The following is a 20,285-nucleotide window of genomic DNA, read 5'->3' on the forward strand; positions in this document are numbered from 1 at the left end:
ATATTGATAGCAGGTACATTTTCTTATAGATAAGTTTTAGTCCCTTCTTCCAAAAAACTACTTTTACTTTCTTATATAATGTATTGTTTTTGTACATGAATTGTGCTACACTGCAATGTACACTCCGGGGCAACTCCTGGCATCTGTAAAGTAACATGAATGGAGCTAGGTGGCAGGAGGATAGTTTTTTAGGGTGGCAGATAGAAGGTGCCAGTTTAGAAGAAGTGGTAAGATGGTGGTGAGAATAAAAGTGGACCTGTCGGTGCTAGAAAAGAGAAGTAGGAATTAGGTCTAGCAAGTGGTTCTGAACCACAGCCAAGTTTTGTTTTGCTTTAGAATCAGTTTTCTTCTTAATGATTCAAGCAATTCAATAACATATATATTAATAGAAATGGTGGAGCTCACACTTTTCATGTGATAAATGAGATACTTTGTCCCACATTGGAGCAGGTTTGTTCCCAGTTACAGAAATCAGAAAAAATTACCATGTCATAGACTCTCCATGGACATTAAGAAAAATATGGCTCAATAAGTAGTGGTAATAAGAAGAAGTATGTTGCATGTGTTCCTAATTCACACCCAGCAGCCCAATACATCTGGCCTGGAAGAGAAGCCAAATAGTTTAGCACACATAAGTGCTCAGCAAAAGCTTTACTTTGAGCAGTGGTGCTATCTGAGAATGCAATGCAATTCTCATTTGCTTCTGTTGTTCACCAGATACAGTGTGATGCTGAATGTGGGTTATATCCAGTTTTCTTACAGGATCATTTCTTACTAGATAAGTGACACTGGCAGCAGATACAGGTAAATATCTTCTTTTTTTTTACCTGCAGTAGAGAAAAGTAAGCTTATTCATCTGGCCCTGCTTTGCAGAGTTGCCTGAATCATAAGACTGGCTTAACACAGTTCCAAATCTAATAAAACAGATTTGGCATATGTATTTCAACTTTAAACATGTATATATTTATTTTTTTAATAAAGACACATGCAAATGTAGTATCCATGGATAGTTTTTTTGTGGAACACACTTAATGATCATGGGATGTGTACCATGTGGCATGTTTGCTTTTATGTTCAGCTCTCCAATTGTACATTCTGTCCTTGTCTTAGTGTTTTAGCTATTGCCCACTCTCTGCACTTCACTGTAATATGGTTTTCAAAAATGATGGACGCCTTGCAGCTTGCACATTTAACCTGTATGTTTTGTCTCTGGATTGCAGAGTTACCTAAAGAAAACCTGGACAACATGGAAAAGCATATCCCAATGCATCCATTACCGGAGGAAATTCAACTGGTAATACAATGAAGGGCATGTCTGCTTAAACTAGATGTTTTTTTCTAAGATATATTAAAACAAACGATGTGCAAAGTCTTACAGCCTGTGTTCTTTTTCTAGAATGTAGTTGCTGCATGTGGACCGCTATGCCCCTGATTAGTCAGGCCCTGAGCTCTCTAATAAGCATAAGCATGAGCTGTGCCAAATGCAGTGCAATAGACCTGACATAGTAGGAGAAGTGTTAGGCTACGTACACACGTGGAATAAGTATTGTTGAATAACAAACGTTTACCGACCGATCAACGATTATTCACAATTAAAATATAATCCACCGATAATGTAAACACACTAGATGCAATAGTTTGAACGATCCAGGAAGTGACGTGTACCGGAGAAAGTGTACCACAGAACAATCCACGATCTCTGAATGACTGTACACACAATAGATAGCGAATGATCATCGCCTAATCTAATCTGGACCGTCATTCATTTCCAGCGACATTCCTCGTTCATTGTCGTCGTTGGCCAGTCGTTCACTTATTTTGTTAACGATTATTGGACGATCTGTCGTTAATCTTTGGTTTACAATGATAATTATTGCACTGTGTACGTAGCCTTAGATATTGCACACTTTTTTATATTGCACCTGGAATGTATTTAGTTGAATAAAACTGAGGGTCTTATTAGAGTTTTAAACTTTTTTTTGTTTGTGTTTTTCTAAAGCTGTGTATAGGGGGGGTATTTTATACACACATTATAGACCTGAAAACAGGTCAACCTGTGCTCTCCTGTCAGTTCACAAAGCAGCAGGTTTTCTTTATTGTATCCTTTCCCAGCTGCATATACCTATACAAATCCTATTTTCTTTTTTGCTAATTTTGCATTGGTTATCTTTGTCCTGTAAAGTGGAGACTACGTAAAACCCTTGAGTAAATGGAGGACTGTTTGTAATGCAAGTGGCCATAAAGAATTTCCAATCAGGATTCAAGGACCTCAGTGCTTTTTTATCTACAGCATCAAAATTGAAAGTACAATACCTTTTTTGCTTACTTTAATCAAACTGAATAGAACCTGATTGTGTTTTTTTTTATTTCATTGGTTGCTTGAATCTTCCACTCACTTGTAAACTTCTACTTCCTACCCCCAAGAAAGCCAAGGGGAATTCTTTTAGAATGATAAAACAAAGGCCGAACGTCATAACCATCTAAAAGTAATGTATGTCTGAAACTAAAAAAAAAAAATAACTTTTGAGTCATACTAATATACAATATTGGCTCTTTAAATGCAACAAAAACACAAAAAAACTTTTTACTTTTTAAAAGAGCGCACAGTGTTAATATTCATTTTAGCTTTTGGATCAGTACATTGGATTATATATTCTGGAACGGACAGTTCAGTAGAAGCGTACTTATTTGAAAAAAGTGGCAGCGCATGAACACCGTGTTCCTATAATGATAACCTCTTATAACAGCTCATGTTGTCCCCTTTTTTCACTAAAGTCAACAATGGTATTCAAGTTTAAACCTGCAACATTTATCTTTTGCCTTTTCAGAATAGTAGATCCATCTTTTCTGGGTACATTTTGTATCTTCCATTAACAAAAGGCAACCGAAAAAAGAGATATAGTTTTGCCATACATGCAGGGTCATCCCAAGAACCAGAAGCATTTTATAATGCTAGAACAAACAGCTTCCTAACAAAGAAAATCTCTTATGCTACAGAAGTATCTTTAATTAAAAAGTTTCTCTTTAGTTTTGTTTAAAATAAAGATAGACCTAAAATGACACAATACATGGTGAACCTAGCTGAGTCATGATTTGTTCTTTCAAGCTACTTCTGTATAGATTATTTTATAGTTTATAGTTTATTGTAATCACTAAATAAATTAGGTCTGCAGTACATCTTTATCTTTTTCTAATAGTAATTACATCTTTGGAAGATTCATGGATGGCGTGTATAAGGACATAGATATAATAGGCTGCCCCCACTGCTCTAAAGAAAGCAAAATGTTGTTATCTGCTTTCATTCCTCATCCATGAAAGTTTTTTTAGTGTTGTTTACAACACTTACAACCGTTCGTATCTAGAAGGTGTCCGTATGTCGGATGTCCCTATTTCAGGGACTACCCGTATTCTTTTAATATTTTTTTGTTTTCCAAGTACTACTACTAGACTATTATAATCCAAATCCAAAACTTGGTTTTATGAAGAAAAAAAATTATAGGCTCATTCAATAAGATAGAACATGACACAGAGCATGCAGAATGTTAGTTATACACTTTGCAATATTTTCCATCTATTAGATGTTCAATTCTGTAGAAAAGCTAAAACAATCAGACGTAAATAAAAACACTTTTGTGACAGATTGGTTAAAAACCATATGAAAATCCTTCTATTGTTTAATAAATATGCTGAATATTTTACAATTATCTGTATTGGTTTTTCCTGCTGACAACTGGGATTTTATGAATATTTATTCCTTTCTTTGTCATTCAGATGCCCCGGGACGAGACTGTGTGCAAATACTGCGGTGTCAGTTATCTAATACTTCATGAGTTTAAGATTTTGGAAGACAAAGTGAAGGCCTTGGAAAAAGAACTACAGTTCTACCAGACAAGTGTGGAGCGCGAGAACGGCCTGCAAGAAGAACTTCACTCTCTCAGCCAAGAGCATGAACAAAGCAAGGCTGACAGCAAGTCCAAAACTGAAAGGTCAGAACACACTCTTCAATTTTATTTTTATAATTTTCATACACTCATTACTGTAGTTCAAAGCAAAAATGTGGAAAAAGATTAGTTCCGCAGCTTGCCAGGAGCGCAATGTTGGAACTTACATCTGAATACATGCAAGTTTGTTAATTAAATCTTTTTAGCACCCATCCCTTCCAGGCTAATATATAATAGTTACAGAGTCAAAATCTAGCATAAGCTATCGTGCTGCCTGTCTCTGAGAAAAGGTCACTGGATCTTCTATGGCACAATGCCATACACATGGCAAAATGAATTAAACACTACTTCAATATTGCTTTATTGACAGATATTTAGTGTTGTGTGAGTAATACATTAATGGATATGCTGCATTCAGCCACCATGTGCAATTGTACATCACAATTTATTAGCCTGTTTTCTGAAAGATACTTCATTGGAAATCAATTTGAAATGATTCAGAGTGACATAAGGATTCTTTTCAGAATTCATGTGAATACCTCTGAATACATTTGTGTAGTTGCAGTAGAAGCGGATTGTTTTCATCAAGAAGTTGATTTGACCCACCCAATAATATTCAAAATATTATATCATTTAAACTGTATATAGCTTTGTAAATTATTGAGCAATGATAATGTACTGTATTAAGGGCAAACTTTCCTTCTGCTAAGTATTAAGCCCTATTTAAGCCCTATTGCAACTTCACAATATTCACGTGAGCTGTTGATTGTCCAGTACTTAATGAATATTCAGTATTGACTGTAGCTGAGTTTAATGAGGCATCTTCACTGGAGAAAATCCAGATAATCTGGTTTGCATTTTTAGGCTAGTTATATTTACCCACATTTGTGTGCAGATATATTCATGTGAAAAATTAGGTACATCCCTTGGAAAGTTTATCTTTTTTCTTTTTCACATAGTTAAACAGGCAATCATCTTCATTTGTAAAGTGCCTGTAGATAAAGGTGACATAGTAGAATAAAACATAAGGAAGCTTTGCATTTTCAACCATTTCTTCAACATACATAATAATAGATATACTGTAGGAAAGTGAACAGCACTTCTTGTATGTCCTTTTTTTATAGCTTCCCACCAGTGCCTTACATTGACTTCCTAAAATTATTTATTACTCTTTCATACACACTTCCCACACTTCCAATATGTTTGTTAGTTTCTTTCAATGAACTGATACTTTAAATTTCATGCAACATTTTAATAAGATTCAGATAAGCCAGGGCAATCCATATTTCTCCTTTTTCTTTCTGTTTGAGATGTTCCTTGGTGGATTGAGCTCATAAGCATGGTCACAGTGTTAGCCACTGTACTCCAACACTAATCAAGGAATAGAGCCTGAAACAGAATGCTTTCCCACTTTGCCTAGGGACTTATTTTAAGGCAAAAAAATGTAACTTTAGTGGTTACTAGTATGACAATTTGTCATACTGTTCCCCTAATATGTATGTTTTTTTTCGGTGGATAACACACCGAACTGGTGCCTCAATCCCCATTTAAAAAGCTCAGTGCCATATACTACTTATTCATTAAAAGAACTATCTATTCCTACATTATCATTAGAATTTCTCCAATTACCTTTACACTAGACAGACTTAGCATTTCCTAACTTTCATACCTATTACTTAGCATCACAACTAGTTCTCATATATAACTAGCTGGTCTCCAACAGTAACCATGCTTGTGCTGCAAGCAAGACAGCAATCATATCCATCTTTTGAATTTTATGCACCGTATTGTTTATAGGAAAATCATACCCTCCAATGCACAATCTTAATATATCCTAATATATACATATATCTTAATATGTCTGTAAAAATTAAATCTGGTATGGTATATGGTAAAAAGAAATGTTTCAGTGAAAACTTGATCTGTTCAACAAATACTCCTACTTGTTTAAATCCTGTATTATAAATGGCCCCTAGTATGCCTCTGTGCTTCTCTTTTGGTATTACGTACCTGTATCAGCTATACTTCCCTAAAGACCTCAAAGTTTCCAGTGTTCCAGAGAGGAATTTGATGTTCCTATGACATTTCAATGTAATTATCTATAATTACAACATGTAGTGTCAGGTCAATTTGTCCTTCTTGCCGTGTCTCTAATTGGACCTGAAACAGCACAGATCTTGACACACCCTAATCAAACTAAATTGGTGTCATCATATTATTTGGCATTATCTGGAAAACTCAGTCTTAGATTTCAGAGTCAAAGAAAAATGGTTAAACCACAACCTAATGCATGCTAACTAATAATGATGAATTGCAGGAAATCATTCTTCCTTACAGGAGACTTTCCTTCTTTTGTGTGTATGTATGTGGAGAATAAAGGTGAAACTTGTCCTATAAAAGGTTACCAAAGAACTCAGAGACAAACCACAAAAAGTTGTCAAAATATGGTGTCCCCAGAATATTTAGTCTTCTGTTATTTACTGAATGATTTTCACACCTCCTATCTCGTTTATTGGCAATCAGCATCTGTTTTTTCACATTCCATGGTCATTAAATTAATCTCCATTGTACCTGTGTAAATGCTGCAGTATGTTTCTGATAGGCTGATTCTCTTGTAAGGGAAGCCGATGTAATAGGAACATGGTTGTGCTGTTGGGCTGTATGTTTGTATATCTGTTTGAGGACTGAAGGACATAAAACTTAGGATCACTGTGATCTATATTGAAAAGTGAAAGAGATTACTTACTAATTAGCTAAACGGGATTTTAATATACCATTGCTGCCATAACCACCTCCTTCCTTGCAACAATTTTATGTATTTGAAAAGATGTTTGTTTTTAATGTTTATTATTAATAAAATGTTGTTATTCTTGTAAAATTTTGATGGTAATGGCTTTAAAAGTCCTGCTTAAAATTGATGTCTTTCATCGCATATCATTTCCTATGAATGTTAGGGATGTGGCCTGTTTAAGATAAAGAAATGTATATAGGTGGATGTTTCTTTAAATAATGTTCGGTATACTCATTAGACCTGAAAAAATGGCCTGAACAGGATCCAAAACCTTTTCTACATTACAAAAACCAGTCTATTTGAATGTGATTTAACTACTGCATGTGATACTATGACCTGGATAAATGTGAACCTTCACAGACTAGGCAGATGTAATACAAATTTTAGAAATTGCAATAGAAAATTTAAAAGTGCTTACATTCTTATAATTTATCTTAAAAAAATAGATTCTCTCAGCATTTTCTAGCTAGTTGCATTTGCTATGCAAAATAACTTCCAATGAGGAAGTGCTGACTAACCTATGATATTTCTGATATTTCTCAAATATTACAATTTGAAATTGGATTTTGGACTATCTGTTGCTTTCGGTTGGCCATGCTATACAGCCACTATTTTTTTGGATAGTTTTTGTTTCAAGTGTGTTTGTTATTACTTTTTAATACCCAAAACTATTTGGTTTGAATGGGATGGGAAAGGTATAGCGCATCTGCCTGTGTGACAAACATTGTAAGGAGAAATCTTTCTAAAGTCAACTCTTTCCCACTATATCCAGTTTAATAGAAAAGATTTTACTGGATTGCCTTTAAATGTTTTTGTCTTGTCGGTTTTCCACACTTACAATTTCGTTGGCCTTGAATTCACGAATAATGGCAATAAAAAGCACTCCGGTGATTTTTTCTGAATGATACTCGCCAATATTACCAGTTACAAAAAGCTTGTTTTGAATGATTATTCCTGTGGAGAATATCATAAGTCATGATCAAATCCTTGCCAGCATCACTCTAAAGCAAAAGTTGTGTTGTTTCCTGTAAAATATTAAGATGAAATAGGTACAATGCAAAAATGTTGACTATCTATATAAACAAAGCACTTTCATTTATGAATATTGTTTTCTTGAATAGTGAAATCTGAATGAAGTATGGTTCCTAAATGGCTGAAAGCTGCCGTGAGACTGATATGCCTGACTTGGCAGAGCATCAATATCTCCTGTGAAATGGCAGTGACATACTTTGCTTGACATGACACCACTCAAGGTACATTGCAAGCTTTCCACTGTATATGAGATGGAAATGTCCCCAGAGGAGTCTTCCTTGCATGTAAACAATAGTTGATGGCTAGAAGGCAGAAAATGATAGCTGTCTTGAGGTGTTATAAGGCTTTGCTGGCACAAAGTAAAGGATGGTCCGGGGCACAGATGTACAACAGGGACTAAAGTGAAACTCCTTCCCAATTTGTTTGGGGGGAGAATTAGTGGTGTTTACAGGCGTTATGTGTTTTTTTTTTTTTTTGCTGCCTCTGTCCCCCAAAGGGCAATTTTTTTCTTACTTTCTGTGCTGTGTCTACACAGGAAATGAGAATAGCATTTCCAATAGGTACAAAGACTGCATAAAACAAATGATAAAGGTTCTAAACTTTTTTTACTGGAAATAAAAAAAACTCACATTACCCAAAATAAAAGTCTATCTCCTTCCTGTCCTGGTGATTACACCAGTAGTGATGGAAAATATTTGCAGAGCAACACGGACAGCAAAAAAACTCCTAAAAATCCTTTATTAAGCTGCATCATCATGCAATGCTTTCTTTGTGCTAATGATTTCAGGATATAGTTGTAGTAGCTGTGTAAAAATAAATGTAATTATATTTTAGGTAATACATTACTGGAATATATTGTGTTGGTTTATAACTGTAGCCTGATTGCCTGGCTGTCATACTGATCCAAGGGCTTGAAAACTTTGAATCACAAAGTGGGAACCAATATGAAGATCTAGAATTTTCATTTTTTTGAGCGACTTTATTTGAATATTAACTTCACTAACCTGCATGCTTGTTCCATATCAACAACTAAGAAACTTTACAGGCAGAAGTCATCCACATACATGTTTTTCACAGGAGGACAGATTCATAGTTATTATTGCAGCCAAAGCAATATATAGAGATATTTTATAAAATATTTTCACTAAGCATGCCTTACTGATAAATTTCTAGTTCTTATCTAAACTTTCCTAAACTTGCTATGTACAGCTCAATATATTTTATATCCCTGTAGGTATTTGGTGAGTATTTTATTCTCTGTTATCTTTTTTATATTCTATTTCTACCTTTTACGATCCTTTCCAAGGACAAAACATGGAAAGATGCATGAAGGAGCACTGCACATACAGCACTGTTCTGTTCTATAGAGAGGGGAGAACGAGTAAGCGGCATCTCCTCCTCACTTGGATTGCACTATTTGTCATTCATGGATCGGCCAGGACTGATCCATAAACGACATTGGACTAGCCATGTACACACATCAGATTCTTGTCCGATATAAGCCCTGAGGCGATTATATAACCAGAGTCATCTGACGTGTATGTTTATCCTAAGCTACTGTGACTCTCAAAAAACAAGGTCATGAAAAAACAGGAAATGTGGACCTCCAATTCTTTCATGAATGCTTGCAAAACCATTAACACAAAGAGGTTAAATGTGTTCTTTTTAGCATTTGTGGTTTTGGTTAGTTCTTTATGAACACTGTTAGTTTCTTTCATTCTGTTGTGCCAACAAACATTTCACTGGAATTGTTCTATTTAAATAGACTTGCATGTGTCACAGAAAAGTTCTTTAGAACACAGTTTTACCACTTAACATTCTCAGTATGCAATGATTACAGAACATCCTTATCAATGTGTCAGCATGCAAGATTACATTGGATGGAAATGACACATATTGTTTAACCAAAATCAATGGTTATCTTGCGAGTAAACCAGGAACACTTTTGCCAGTGTATCCAAACTTGTTTTTATCATCTAGTCTGTAAACTTTACTGGTGAATTGTATTCTTCTTGTCCCACCCACCCCAAGCATGCAGGAATGAAAAAGGGTCATCAGGAGGCCAGATTTTGCCTTTTGATGCTCCATATTGGATAGCCATTTGAGGCCTGCACTTAATGAATCTTAATAGCTAGCTGATATTTAAATTGGTACTTCCTTCTTCCTAGTTGACCTCCATTCTATCTATACCGGCTTTGCCGGTATTTTTGAGCAGTGTTGGGCACATGAACATCGTCGGTGTCTCATAGGCTCTTGCAGCCATCATTTTTTCCTGTGCATGGTGACAAGTAAAGCTGTCCTCTGAAAACAGACCTTGTGATTCTATACTCATCTTCCCCTGGGGAGATGTCCTCCAGAGACATATAGACTAATAAGGATTAAAGTAGGAACTTATTGGAGACGCTGCACACTTTGTTGCCCCTCTTTTTTTTCTTGCTCAACTGCTATAACACCCTAATGGTTATGGAATGTTTGGACTTGTGTAGGCACCCTTGACTATGTAATAACGTTGTAGATGCCCCAAAAGTGTCCTGAAGTTTGCGGTTTATGTTTACCGCAAAACGTGTCGACAACTTATAAACCATTTTTGGTGTTTGTACAGGAGATACTGCTTACATGATCAGTCTTTTTATATGTTTAAAAATTATTGGTGTTTTGAAATAAAAGTTTTTTTATGCAAAGTATTTTATCCTAGTTTTAGTTTGGCCTGAAAAGTCCCAAAAAACTACATCTCTTTAAATGCTTTTCAGATATCTATTACTGAATTATCTGCATGTCACTAAGGTACGTGTTACTTATCAGTCTGCCTGTCAGTGGAATATATGCCTCTTAGTGAAATCTGTCTCTTGTTGATATCTGCCCGTCATTGGTAAAATCTGCATATTGTTACTATCTGTCTATTGTTAATAATATATGCATGATGTTGATGTCTGCCTAATATTGGTAATATCTGCCTGCCATTTGTCCCTGCTTGTTAATGATATAATTGTTGATAATAATACCTGCCTGTCATGGTAATATAAAAATGCCAGTGATATCTGTATGGAGTCACACAAGCTTTTAAACAAGCTCTCATTCATGCCCTGATTCACAAGTTCTTACTCACCTGCTCAGCAAAGGCAAGGTGTGTCTTTATACTTTTATTTAGCACAGCTAGAAGTGTCAAGGAGCAGCACAGTAGCACAAATGTTTTTGGTCCCTTTCTTACTACACTACACCCCACAAGTTACACACATCATCCAGACTCCGATTCTAGCCCTGCTGGATCAGTTATCTGAAACAGCACCTTAGCACCCCATACCTCTTCCTAATTGTACCTGAAAATAATGAACCCGATTTATCAAAGCTCTCCAAGACTGGGGAAAATAGATTATCGTTAATCTAGTCATTAAAAGTCAGTTTACACTGTTTACATTGTATTCATTTGTGCAGTTCATATCTACCTAGATCTCAGCTTAAATATAGGAAGATCTGAAGCTTGAGTGGACAACATTATTCATATTGCATTATATGTCATTTTAACAAAAGCTTTCCTATAGTTAAACTATTTTTTCATATGTCTAAACATAAAAGACTTTTATTTAGTGCATGTCAGCATCATTATTACTGGCTTAGAAGAAATATGCAATGCTGGCTTGTCTGTTTTATATATGCTTCTTGTAAACTTTCCAACATATTGAATCACTTATAATTTAGTCTGTGATAAACTGAGATTGTCAGCATTGTGTGTTGTCGTTGCCATTGTGATTGTTAATATTTTAACATACATGGCCAGCTTTATATTCCAACAATGAAAATCCCGTAGTCCCTTAGAGTCTAATTGGTCATTGAGACTTGTAGTTTGGAAACTAAACAGTCGGTTGACACCGGTGTGCTGCTCCCGTTAATGGCTAAAGCAATGCTCATTGTTTTCATGTTTACCCTGAGCACCTCCTGCCAGGTTTCATAAGGTAACAAACAGATCATGGGAGTTCACACAGTCACAAGGTGAAACCACACACCATCATTTCCTGGTTCTTACTGGGTTACATCTGTTTATGCATTCCTGACTGACTGCAAGGAAAATACTGTAACTGACACTTCAGATATATTTTGAAGCTTTTTTGCATTTTCTGCAGAATTTTCTTTTTGCACAGTGAAATATTACACTGGGGGCAAGCAAACATAACCAAACAACCATACAAAGTCACACACGACTGCTTTGTGAAAGCTTTAACTGCAGCATACGGATGTAATCTTTTTTTCCCCCAGACATGATCATTTCATAGAAGAAGATGATGTAAAATAGATAATAGTCTTAATAACAGCAAAATACATTGCTGCAATATTCTTAGCTGAAAATACAAACATTGGTAATAAAGATAAAATACAAATACATTCTTTTTGCCATGGGCTGTACCTGCTGGTCATTAGCACATATTTGCCTGGTACTATCTGGTGGCAGAACATGGGATTATGGACAACACAAACCCAGCATACCACATTTGTTAATAATCATATTGTGACACAGGAATGTGGCATACTTGTACTTCATTCGTTGTTTTTTTTTGCAACACTTTAGAAATCCTAAACTCAAAATTCATCTGATATGTAGAACCCTTTAGTCTTATGGACTCAAGCAATAAAGATACCCAGTTGACTTTAACTGACAGTCTATTGTCCAGTTACAAATGTGGGCAACAATACTCCAATAAAGGTACACCGAACAGGAAGACAATGGAAATTAGGAGGGCAGGATTTAATTCAAGGGGAAGAGCTGCTGAGGAGAGTTTAATGTGACAGGTATTAAAAAAGCAAGTAATGATAACCTTTGGGGGACTATTTTCCTTCTAAAACAAGTGAGGGGAAATTTGTAATTTTAGAGTTGTCTGCGCAAAAAAAGGTGAAAAAAAAAATCTTCCAATTGGTAGACATTCCAGGGGCAAGCCAATTTTCCAATGGCAAAAAACATTAAAAAATAAATTGTCAGGAATTTTACCTTATCTCTGCTTTATCTAAATAAAAAAAAATTGCCTATACATACACTTGACATATATTATTATTATTATTATTATTATTATTATTATTAATAAACAGGATTTATATAGCGCCAACATATTACGCAGCGCTGTACATTAAAAACATATAGTTACTATTATAGTAAATGCGTCTGATTGTCAGGCCACATATTCATAAACGGGAACATTAGGAGGGAAGAACAGTCTTTGTATGTTTGTCCTCCTCTTGATTTGCTTTGCCTGTAAAAAAAATACTTGTAGATGACTTCAGAGTTCTTCCTTGGAGACTTTCAGACTTTTTTAAACAACGCAACCTTAGCCTTTTCTAATGGGTTGTGGTGCACATTCTGTAATTACATTTCCCGGTACTGACTGTATTGTACCTGTTCCACCTTCGCAGGAGTCTGGCTCGGAAGAACTTCAGATAACACACATCTTTGTGGCCGTTTTTGGTCTTTGTTGCTTCCTGCAGTTTCAACAGCTGCAAATTCTGAACAAAATGCCACAAAAAGAGAATGTACTGTTTTGGATTTGTTCATTAATTGACATAACCGTGCCAGGGTACACCATGGTGTGTGCAGAAAAGTGTTTGAAATATTATCATCAATTTCCATTATGCTGTGAAATTGGAACTTAAGATGGAAAACATTTGACAAATGTGAAATGCTAAGTGTTTTGTAAGCACCTTTGAAAAAAAAAAAAAACGGGGCTCCTCGTAGATAATATCAAGTACGTAAAAAGTGAACTTTTTACTGAATTATAGTTAACAAAATTTATATTTATTTTCCAAAATGTTAGTGATTAGTCTACAACTTTTACAATGCACAGAAAAGCTGTTTTATATGTATTTCTTGATAACATTTTTAAATGTTTACTTTGTTTTTAAAGCCAAGTAATTAAGAAATATTACATAATAATATCATTTGATTTTTATAGGTGAAGCTTTACTTTTGTGAATGTGAATATTGTGTTCATTTCACCTGTGCCGAAAGAAACAAGGCATTAGAGAGGTGAGAGCCTAATCTTGGACAAAATAAGCCTCAAAGTTGGCTTCACCTTCAGTGCTGTTGTGTTAGATACTCATAATTTGTACAGTATATGTAGCCATAGTCCTTCCTTGTAACAACTGTGGTGGGGCAAAGTGGGATTTCTTCTCCAGATCGGCAGAGCAAGAATTCTTTATATCATCTATGGGAGTGTCTCTAAATTTTCAGTTACATATTATCTAGAACAAGAGGGTAAATCTCCCTAGTAGGGACAGTAATTATACCCTACAAAACTACAAATAGCTTTTCCAAAATTGAAAAAATATATTTTATATGCATTTTTTAATTTAAAAAAAAGTGGGGGGGTTTATTAAATAGAAATCTTGCCAATCACAAAAAATTAAAAAGGTTACGTAAAGGCTATGTTGTAAGTCATCAAAATAATTCAAAGAAAAACAAGAAGAAAAAATTGGGAGAAGAAAGGAGGTTTTTAAGGCATAAATTGGTACAGAAAAACACAATACTTTAATTTCTCACTATTTAACTATACATATATAAACAAGGACAAATTAACTATCCTACCTGTATGTTGGTTAAGTGCTATAGAAAATAATATAACTTTAACTTTAATTTTTCAAACAATTTTTCCTTGTTTGTAAGCAATTATATGTATAGTTAAATATTAAGAAAATAAAGTATTGTTTTTTTTATCTGTACCTCCTTCTTCCTCCTTCCTTCCCCCCTTTTTTTTACTACATTAATCATGGGGTTCGGCATATAACCAGATATTCTGGTTTATCCCTGAAAAAAGCTCCTGCTCCCACACCAAAGAAAAACAATATTGTGCCTTGTGTGTGTATCAGTTCTACAAATTCTTAATTCAAACTTATGTATAGGCAATGCTGATACACACATTATCTATAATCACTTTTATTTCAAGAAAGAAAGATAATAGAAGATCAAATTGAGAATTTTGTAGGTGCTAATCTGAAAGTACTCAAACTGGGGTGTTGTTATCTATGTTATGTATGTATGTATGTATAATTGGAAGTAAAATGATATAAAAGGTGGCTCTGTTTGTAGGTGTGTGAATCCCAACCAAGCAATAGTTGGAGAGAGAAAAGGAAAGCAATCAATTAGTTAGAGAAAGGTAGAATTTATCTAGAACAGACAAAAGGAAATGGGATGTGTGGTGCCAGGGAATCCTCAGCTTCTAAAGAATGTAGATCACAAAAAGGTTAAGGTTACAGTGGGAAACAAGAAATGTGAATGTTTTATCCAGGAACTTCAGATGTGTGTGTCTGCCAGGATACAGGTCAATTTCACATTGATAAAAAGAATTAATTGTATTTGTTAATATTTTTTTCTGTGAGTGAACTATGGTTTGTTTCAAGGTTAATAGTATTAGATTGGGGCTCCTTTGAGAGAAATTTAGTGACATGGCTATAGACTTTGTATGTCAGAACTATATAAATGCATAAATAGAGATAAAGATAGTTTTAGTGAAAACAATGTAGTTTGAAGTGGAGAAGGGGCCAGCTTCAGGTTTTAAATAGGTTCTCAAAACCCTTGTCTAAAATAGGCTGAATATCAAACAGGACCAACAAATATGTAGGACACTTTTAGTAGATGTGTATTACAGTGTTGATATCACTACTACATTTACATGGAAATAAATGGGTTTGCAAAGCATTTCCTAAACGTTTATTGAAAGTGTTTGATTTCCGCTATATTTGTACCTCTGAAATCAAAACTCTGTATTCTACAGCGTCTTAACCTTCTAACATGACTTCAAACCTCAGATGCAGTTATCACATTTTCGTGCTTTTTAGCACAAATAATGACCAACTCCTTTTCTACCTTGGCAAAAGCGCTACGTCCTTGTCCAGTGCTTGTCCTTGTCTAGTTGGGTTCATGAATGGCATATCAGAATGCTGCAGGCTGAAAATGCTGCCTTGCCTTGGACTGTGTCAATGAAATAGTGGAAATATCTGTAACTAAAACCTGCAGTTCTTTTGGCAATTTGAATAAATCAATTAAGGAATGCCGGGGATTTTTTTTTCAGTAGTTCAGGTAATATTGTATAACTAAATGAAAGGATGTGCTTTATATTTGCTAGCAGTTTGGCTTTTAATCATGAACTTTTTTTTCTATGTCTCCTGGGGTAAGAGAGGTGTGGGTTGGCAGCTTTCCTATACCATGTGGAATAAAGTTCCACTCATCTTGTAAACAATAAAACCCCTCTCCTTGATAACATCTCCTGCTCATGTTTCAGCCCTTCGTCTGTAGTCTCTGTACAGTAATTCAATTGTCCTGACTCAGAAAGTGATCCTATTGCTGCATGAAATCAGGATTTCTTTACAGGAAAATATGTATGGCATGTTTTATATTCTTTCCACACCTTAAGGCATAAGGTTAAGACTTTGATTTTATGAAGGTAATTCCTACCACTCAGTCATGTGCTTTTGAGTAACAAGAAGCCTTTGAAATATTTGTGGCATGTCCAATGGAAAGCATATTGAGAGTGCCAGAGCCAGAGGGCCTTGAAATGAATTGCAACATACCGCACTCCTTTCAACTGTAAAACAAAGCATTCTAAAAGCTACAGAATGATGTAATTTGTGTAGACCCTTTGGACTTCCTCTTTTATGTGTATTTTTCCTTTGTTTTCACCTTGACATAAAGATTTTTTGTGTGTGTATTCCCAGAATTGCAGGGAATATATTGTATTCTATGGCCCTGATCTATTAAAGCTCTCCAAGGCTGGTGGGGATACACTTTCATCAGTGAAGCTGGGTGATCCAGCAAACCTAGAATGAATCTGGTACAGGATTGAAAACATTGCTAGCAATAGCAGATGATTGTGAAGAAATCAATTTCAACCGACACTCACCTTGCCAACGCATAGTTGCTGGCGGGAGGGTAATAGGCGTTACAGTCAGAGAAGTATACCTTATATATGCTAGTCTTTTGGGCTTATCTACTTCTGTCCTAGAAACTGGCTCTTGACTTCATCACGACAATGCTGGGCCTGCATTGACCATTGGCCCAGTTTTGGGTAGACTGACTATTGAAACCTAACTATTTGTCTCTATTAGAGTCTCCCTAGACAAAACTGGCATCATTCAACTTCAAAGCAACCCTGTTCCTAGAGTAAAAGGAAAATAAAACATAGGTACTATGTAACAGAACGTGTTTATTACTTTCTGATGTCTTAGGCACATCCTGCAGTGTTAATAAAGATTTATACCTTCCACAAATGCTTCCAAAATGTCTCCCGAATGCCCCCATTTACATGATTGCAGTCATTTGGAGTATTTTGTATGATTTGAGGACCGTTTTACTGTATTCTAACACTTTTTTGCCACATATCTTTGTTTAAAATGTCTTTATAAATGCTTAAACAGTCAAACAAAAGCTGTATGGGCTTTTATAAGCGTTTAGTGTAGTCAGTGTAGACATAGCCTTAAAGTGCTAAAAGCACCTCAGGTATCTAAAACTTCTACAACCTTGCCAATACTGGGAGCTGTGGTTCCCTCCACCAGCTACTGTGTCACAACAGGACACATTTAGGAAATGCATTTAGTGCATTTAGTGCAATTACACCATCATGGTACATTCTTACCATCCTTTCTAAATGTAAACCTTTTCCTGTAACTTAAACTTATCTGTGACTGATTTAAAAAAGGTGGTAAATTAGTTCTGAGCTGGGTGCTCTGGCAAACCATTATTATATTAGTTTTGTACAATGTTTGGCCTTTTCTCATCTAATATTCTTTGCTTTCTCTTTTTTTATACCTCTTCTCATTATTACTCTTACCTTCTTCTCAGTTTCTTCTAAATTCTTCAAGTTGAGAAAAGCTGTGCTGTCAGATCAGTTAATCTGGCAATCTGTACCTTTCCATCTGTTCTATTACTCGTAATTTATAAATGATGCATTCAGGCAACAGATGGAAAACCATAGGTCACCCTCCATACATATTAATCTTCTACTAGTCTCCAAAATATTATATAACTTTTCTTGGAAGTTCCTAAATTATTACAAAATATATTTTTATGTACAATCATGTTCTGTAGCAGCGGTCGCCAACTGGTGATCCTCATCTCTGTGCCCCCGTATGGACACAACCTGCCCACTCTCCCATCGCAGGCTCAGACCTGCTTGCTAAACATCGTGGGGGGTCAATAGCCCAGGGCTGTGGCAGGGTTCTCCCCAGGCCCTTTTAGCTGGGCGCACCACCTGGCACTTTTCAGAACCCACCCGGCTGTTTTTGGGTGGTTACTAAAGAGTTTGGTCACAATACAGGGGCCACCACCCGCCTACAATTTCTTCCCACCCGGCTTAAAAAAATTTCTGGGTTGAGCACTGTGTGGACACAACTTTTGGTGTCCTGCCCTGCGCTACTGTCCCCCCAGGATGTTTAGCAAGCAGGTCTGAGCCTGCGATGGGGGAGGGTTGTGGCATAATGACATCACTCTGGGTAAAGTTTCCTCCCCTTTGGGTGACACATGGTTTCCCGCACATGCGCGGTCTGGATTCAGTAGATTTATTGGTCCGTGAAATCCGAAAGGTTGGCGACCACTGATCTATAGATCCAGGGGGTTTTATGCATATGGCCCTCAGCTTTCTTTTTTGACATCTGTACTGCTTATTGAGTGTGGAAGAACCTCAGTTCTATTTCCTAGTACACTGCAATTACAATATTTTATTGCAAAACACACTGAAATTACAGTTACTTTTAAAGCCGAACTGAACTGTCAGTTTAAAGCGTCTAAATATGTTTAAGGTGTTTTCAAACAAAAGGCGTTCAAAGTTTTCACAGTTCATTTTTTTTATAAGCAGACATATATAGAAAAGTCTTTCCAATGTGAGAATGCTACAGAGGACCCTTGCTGTTTGTATGGGAGCAGTGATCTTCCTGCAGAGTTATGGCATAGCTGAAGAAGGAGCAAGTGAATCCTCTAAAGAGAGGCAAATGCTTGCACACGAAGAGCAAGGGTCCTTCTGGCCTGGCAGGGGACAAGCCTTTTTACTTAGACTGTGGCTGTTTTCTAAAGAAAATAAATGGTAAGACATTGGACACCTTTCACGTGTGAAATAAATTCAGCTACTTACAAATGAATTTTTAATTGGGCTTTAACTTTTATTTGGTTTTCAGGTTGTGATGTCTTTTTTTCGCAGTTAAAAAAAATCCAACCAGTGGTGTATAAATATGGACATGTATACAATTCATACCCAACTCTCTGCTGACTGGCAACATTTAAAGTATATGCTAAACATAGTCAGTAATAGCAATCTTAGGAACAAAGCTCCCACATGCCAGATTACTTACAAAAACATCCCCCATGTTTTTTTTTCTTTCATAAAAATGTACAATATATAACTGTCACTTGACAGAAGTTACTAACTTTTCACTGCTAATAGCAGCTCTATGCTCTGCATATACTTTTAAAATTATGACCCCATATAGAAGCCTGTGTCAAGCAAAATGAGCAGGGCTGGAAAAGGGGGAGTCAGCCAGGTTGAGCATAGGACTGCAGACACGCCATGTCTCAGAACTGTATCCTGGAACTTCAGTTAGTAGCTGAAGCAGGCAAACCTTGTCATGGTCACAATGCTGGAACACAATGGGACTCCCAGGTAAACTGAAAATAAAAAATATTTTAAAGGTAAAAAAATGAAAAGATAAAACAATAGCAGCTCTTCTGCTATTGAATGTATCGGATGTTGTTGTCAATTATTGGATCAAAAATCAGATAAGTTAGTATCAGCCCTTTAGTATACCCTTAGTGATAGGGTGATAGGAAATACAAAAGATTTCGCTTTTTTGCACTTACAATGAGCTTCTATGGCACTAAAGTATCAAATGCTGACCAAATGAGAGAAGAAAATACAGGAAATGTACTGAAACCTGTTTAAGTTTTAATCCTCTGCAAGGTAAATTTAATTCCTGTTTTTCTCATGTTGGACGTTTATAAATATTTTAGATACCATTTGTGTTATCTGAGGGTGCTTTAGGCTTCGTCCTGAGCTGAATTGGGTGCTGATAGCATACATATCCTTTTAAAACTATGTCAACTTTTATGACAGAATGTACTTGTGACCGCACATGTCCATGCCAGGTAAAGTACTGCCTGTAAACTTCATGCAGATGAGAGGTAAATGTAATGCAGGTGTGAAGTAACATAATAATAATAAGTAATAATAATAATAATACCCAATTGTTTTTATAGTAGTAGTAGTATGTAAATGTGTATGTATGTATATATATATATATATATATATATATATATATACGGTATATATGTATGTGTATATATTATATAATATAATCAGTTTACTTTTCTATAATAAACTATGTATTATTACACAATTGATTTTTTATAGTAGTTTGTACAGTATATATTGATGTATCAGTTCAGCACTTTCCATGTTTTCTCAGTTCTTAAAACGTTTTAATTTCCTACTTTTCTGAACTTTTTTTTCTCTGTTCAAATAATATCTACATGTAACCAGTATTGAGCCAGCATTGTTTTT

At 35.6% G+C, this 20,285-nt stretch overlaps 1 protein-coding gene across 1 annotated transcript in view; it reads left to right on the plus strand.

Moving 5' to 3' along the window:
• Positions 1-20,285, plus strand: part of LEKR1 (leucine, glutamate and lysine rich 1) — a 77,775-nt gene that overhangs the window by 8,255 nt on the left and 49,235 nt on the right. Inside the window, exons 2-3 of the mRNA XM_072408015.1 lie at positions 1,221-1,294; positions 3,772-3,986. Coding sequence (XP_072264116.1) covers positions 1,247-1,294; positions 3,772-3,986 — 263 coding nt within the window. The 5' untranslated portion in view covers positions 1,221-1,246. The remainder of the gene's footprint in view (positions 1-1,220; positions 1,295-3,771; positions 3,987-20,285) is intronic.

This window comes from Pyxicephalus adspersus, chromosome 4 (genome assembly GCF_032062135.1).
Source record: "Pyxicephalus adspersus chromosome 4, UCB_Pads_2.0, whole genome shotgun sequence".
NCBI lineage: Eukaryota > Metazoa > Chordata > Amphibia > Anura > Pyxicephalidae > Pyxicephalus > Pyxicephalus adspersus.